Source organism: Priapulus caudatus, unplaced genomic scaffold (genome assembly GCF_000485595.1).
Source record: "Priapulus caudatus unplaced genomic scaffold, Priapulus_caudatus-5.0.1 Scaffold2116, whole genome shotgun sequence".
NCBI lineage: Eukaryota > Metazoa > Priapulida > Priapulimorpha > Priapulimorphida > Priapulidae > Priapulus > Priapulus caudatus.
Genome location: NW_014579177.1, coordinates 28,093 through 33,440, shown reverse-complemented (window position 1 = coordinate 33,440; position 5,348 = coordinate 28,093). Strand labels below are relative to the sequence as shown.

General features: G+C 42.8%; 1 protein-coding gene across 1 annotated transcript in view; it reads right to left on the bottom strand.

The window, feature by feature from the left end:
* Positions 1 to 5,348, bottom strand: part of LOC106818250 (plexin-A1-like) — a gene marked incomplete at its 3' end in the record, with an annotated part of 8,260 nt that overhangs the window by 1,857 nt on the left and 1,055 nt on the right. Inside the window, exon 2 of the mRNA XM_014822971.1 lies at positions 3,574 to 3,712. Coding sequence (XP_014678457.1) covers positions 3,574 to 3,712 — 139 coding nt within the window. The remainder of the gene's footprint in view (positions 1 to 3,573; positions 3,713 to 5,348) is intronic.

The window sequence follows — 5,348 nt, the reverse complement described above, 5'->3', positions numbered from 1 at the left end:
TTAAAAGTGATCTCCCCAAAACACTTCAACCTTGAGATCTGGTTTAACCCAGCCTCTAATACCTCCACTGTAGAGATTGGAACCAGCAACAGAGACCCCCCCGCCCAGTACCTTCCATTTTTAGAGAACTCGTGGAGTCTGCTTCGTTGTACACTTGCTCGTACATACGTACATACTACTACTAGAGAACTCTGACTCACTGTTACTGTATATATAATATTACTTGATGTTAATTCTCTTACATAATTATTGCTCCATAATTTGTTTCTCTTTTGTCTTAGACGCTGTTGTCATTGCTTAAACAAGAATAAAAAAGCATCAGACGTCAGAAAACAAAGAGTCTTATACTTATTTACATACCTGCTCGAACGCCGGGCATGTCTCGGGCAAGAACAACACCGGCTTTGCCGAGAAATCCAGCTTGCGCCACCTGGTAGTCGATTCCATTTCGCTTGCACTCCAGGGGCACTTCTGTGTATGAGAAGTAGGTAGGATCGTTCTGTGAAAGGAGAACTACTGTAAGTCATCAAAGATTTCAGTAACACAGCAACAACGAGACTTAGAACAGGGCCGGGTGTTAGCCAGAAAAAAAAAATCAGGGAGTCTCACCATCTGAGCGAAGCGAGGACGCTGCAGGCGCGAGGTGCCCTAGGTGAGGAGGGCCTTACCTTAAAATGGAGGACATTTTGTCTGAAATGCCAAAAAGACATGAATGATCAGAATCTGATATAATTTTATATGCTTATATACGCACTGTTGTCAGGTTATAGTACTTATACACAGTTATACAAGGTGTATAATAATATAAAATTGGGCCGCCCTCATGCCGTCTCTATCAAATTTCATCCGTCTCATCCAAGAATAGGCCGTCCAAAAGACGGGTAGACGGGTCTCTGTCTAGCACACTGGAACATGGTGCACACGTAAATGTTTCTACTCTCTGGTTTCACAACGATACATAGATATATATTATGATGCTTGATTATTGAAGCTGTGTCGTTTGGTATAGTAGTTCAAACAGAACTCAAGGATGAAAACGTAGTTTTTTAAGGAAACGTTGGTTTTTAATAAGTCTCTGTACAGAATTAACCTGAGCTGTGGCCAGAGGAAGAGAGACCCCGGCCTGCCTGCTGTACTTCATTCTATAGGTGTTGCTCTACTCTTTGGTGACATGTGGCGGCTGCTATTGCTCGATCACTTAGAAGCCCAGGGCCGGACCTAGCTCTCAGGAGACGGGGGGGGGGGGTGATATTTGAGTGAAGGCGTGCCGAAGGCAAGCGGTGCTAGGGTACGTGGTCCGGGGACATGCCCACCTCGTCCCACCTGGGAAATTCAGGCAGCTGTGTGGTCACAGGGGAAATCCCCAGTTTCTATCAGCCTGCACTGACATTTTTATTTTAGGCCCAATTTTACTAGTATCATGGCAGTCAGTGGCTGAAAGTGGGGATTGCAACCACCCCAACCCCCTTTAGGTCTGCCACTGAAGCCCAGTACCATTCTACTGCTGGACCTCTATCCCACCGAGTTACCACGATTCCCTAGTTCTGCATATATATATGCAACTATCATTTCTCTAATATCTAAATATCTAATTATCTAATATCCTATTATATTGTATTAGACCTGTGCCACGTGTTCAGCCTGAGCCTCTGACAGCCTCCGTATCTATAATGATTGGCAGAGCCTTTTCTATTTACAATATACTTCTCCACATATCGATTCATAACAATATGTTTCATTAGTATAGATTATCTTTTGATCAACGGGTTCCAACTGAGACCCTGCCCTCGAGTCAAAACAAGCAAGCCTACAACAACAAAAAATTCAAAACTCAAGATGACAAAAATGCATGGCACGAGTCAAATTAAGTGCCGGAATAACATAAATTACCGTTCCATCTGCTATGATTCACCACAGAATATGAAAACAGTAGAAAGAAATTTCACATTAGCCTGCATAAGCTATAGATTGACTCCAGAAGTCGCTGTGCCTACAACTGGCTAGTTGATTCATAAGGACTTAAGCTGGGTTAATTTTACACTACCAACTTTAGGCTGGTGAATTGGTGAATTGGACCAATTTCGAAATTCGGCAAAATTTTCCGCGTTGGCGAAAATAGAACACGTTCTAATCTCCCAACTAGTTGCTATCGATCGGTTGGTCGCACAACGTTTGCGTTTACACTGCCGATTGTCGGTTGTATAGTTGGGAAGTTGGTCCAATTCGCCAATTCGGCAGTTCACAAACTCGGTAGTGTAAACCCAGCTTTATGGAGTCAGTTCAGCCAGGCTACCAGGAATGGCTTGCGCAACACAAGTGATTTTCACCGAACGCAAGCTATGTTTCGTAGCAACTTGCGGCTGCCGCAAGTCAACAATATGCCAGCTACTTAAATGTATAAATCAGAAGTCAGACCCATTTTATTTTTATTTTTGTACGAAACTGAAGCGTAAATGACTCTGAATCAGAGCAGGAATTAGACACAAAAGACAGAATAAATCATAAACTAAAATTAATACAGGGAGGAATTAAGGGAAGGGGTACTGCTAGTTTGGAGAGCAACAGAGGTAGGTGCAAGAAAAAATCTCTTGGCGCAAGTAATTGTGGCATAACTAATTGTGGCATAAGTAATTGTGGCCTAACTTGCGGCATGTGCAAGTGTTTTTTTTAGCGAATTTCGACCCCTGTATATATACTCTAGCTATACTACTAGGACTGGGCTATATAGATGGGTCATTTTTTGTTTTGCTTAGGGCTGAGTTTTTGAACATGAAATGACCTATCTCAACATGAAATGACAACATTTTCAGCCTGGGGTCCAAGAAAAAAGTGTGCAGTGACCTCTTGTGTCACCATGCCTTATTTTTTAGGCGGGAGTGGCTTTTTAGAGTTTTTCTCATATCTCGGGTTCTGTTTTGGGTAGAGTCTTCATATAAAATTACTATAATCTACTAATGCTTAGAAGCTATTTAATCTGTATCTGCACAAACAATAGATTAGCTGTGCCATATTCTAGTCCACATCAGACACCTGTAGTCGGCCTTCCCTATAGATCCTTCTCTCCTCGATCCAGCCCCCAATGCCCACCAAGGAAAAGCAAGCGTTTCCTGGATTTCTCATTGTATATGAAACCTTTCAACTAATTTTTTTACTTTTTACTTTTTACTTTTTTACTTTTTACTTTGTACTTTTTTTAAACTTTTTTTACTTATATTAAAAGTGATCTCCCCAAAACACTTCAACCTTGGGATCTGGTTTAACCCGGCCCCTAATATCTCCACTGTAGAGATTGGAACCAGCAACAGAGACCCCCACGCCCAGTATCTTCCATTTTTAGAGAACTCGTGGAGTCTGCTTCGTTGTACACTTGCTCGTACATACGTACATACTACTACTAGAGAACTCTGACTCACTGTTACTGTATATATAATATTACTTGATGTTAATTCTCTTACATAATTATTGCTCCATAATTTGTTTCTCTTTTGTCTTAGACGCTGTTGTCATTGCTTAAACAAGAATAAAAAAGCATCAGACGTCAGAAAACAAAGAGTCTTATACTTATTTACATACCTGCTCGAACGCCGGGCATGTCTCGGGCAAGAACAACACCGGCTTTGCCGAGAAATCCAGCTTGCGCCACCTGGTAGTCGATTCCATTTCGCTTGCACTCCAGGGGCACTTCTGTGTATGAGAAGTAGGTAGGATCGTTCTGTGAAAGGAGAACTACTGTAAGTCATCAAAGATTTCAGTAACACAGCAACAACGAGACTTAGAACAGGGCCGGGTGTTAGCCAGAAAAAAAAAATCAGGGAGTCTCACCATCTGAGCGAAGCGAGGACGCTGCAGGCGCGAGGTGCCCTAGGTGAGGAGGGCCTTACCTTAAAATGGAGGACATTTTGTCTGAAATGCCAAAAAGACATGAATGATCAGAATCTGATATAATTTTATATGCTTATATACGCACTGTTGTCAGGTTATAGTACTTATACACAGTTATACAAGGTGTATAATAATATAAAATTGGGCCGCCCTCATGCCGTCTCTATCAAATTTCATCCGTCTCATCCAAGAATAGGCCGTCCAAAAGACGGGTAGACGGGTCTCTGTCTAACACACTGGAACAGGGTGCACACGTAAATGTTTCTACTCTCTGGTTTCACAACGATACATAGATATATTATGATGCTTGATTATTGAAGCTGTGTCGTTTGGTAGTAGTTCAAACGGAACTCAAGGATGAAAACGTGGTTTTTAAGGAAACGTTGGTTTTTAATAAGTCTCTGTACAGAATTAACCTGAGCTGTGGCCAGAGGAAGAGAGACCCCGGCCTGCCTGCTGTACTTCCTTCTATAGGTGTTGCTCTACTCTTTGGTGCCATGTGGCGGCTGCTATTGCTCGATCAGTTAGAAGCCCAGGGCCGGACCTAGCTCTCAGGAGACGGGGGGGAGGGGTGATATTTGAGTGAAGGCGTGCCGAAGGCAAGCGGTGCTAGGGTACGTGGTCCGGGGACATGCCCACCTCGTCCCACCTGGAAAATTCAGGCAGCTGTGTGGTCACAGGGGAAATCCCCAGTTTCTATCAGCCTGCACTGACTGCCATTCCTGCTGAGCCTGGCTGAACTGACTCCATAAAGCTGGGTTTACACTACCGAGTTTGTGTTGCCGAATTGTCGAATTGGACCAACTTCCCAACTATACAACCGACAATCGCAGGGTAAACGCAAACGTTGTGCGACCAACGATCGAATGCAACTAGTTGGGAGATTAGAACGTGTTCTATTTTCGCCAACGCGGAATTGCCGAATTGCGAATTGGTCCAACTCACCAGCATAAAGTTGGTAGTGTAAAATTAACCCAGCTTAAGTCCTTATATGAATCAACTAGCCAGTTGTAGGCACAGCGACTTCTGGAGTCAATCTAGATAGCTTATGCAGGCTAATGTGAAATTTCTTTCTACTGTTTTCATATTCTGTGGTGAATCATAGCAGATGGAACGGTAATTTATGTTATTCCGGCACTTAATTTGACTCGTGCCATGCATTTTTGTCATCTTGAGTTTGAATTTTTTTTGCTGCAGCTTGCTTGTTTTGACTCAAGGCAGGGTCTCAGTTGGAACCTGTTGGTCAAAAGATAAATCTATACTACTGAAACACTTGTTATAGAATCGATAGTGGAGAGTATTATTTGTAAATCAGAAAGGGGCTCTGGCAATCATTATAGATACGGAGGCTCGTTCAGAGCGCACAGGCTGGACACGTGCACAGGTTCTAAATACATATAATAGGATTATTAGAGAAATGATGGTTGCCATATATGCAGAACTAGGGAATCGGTGGCAACTCGGTG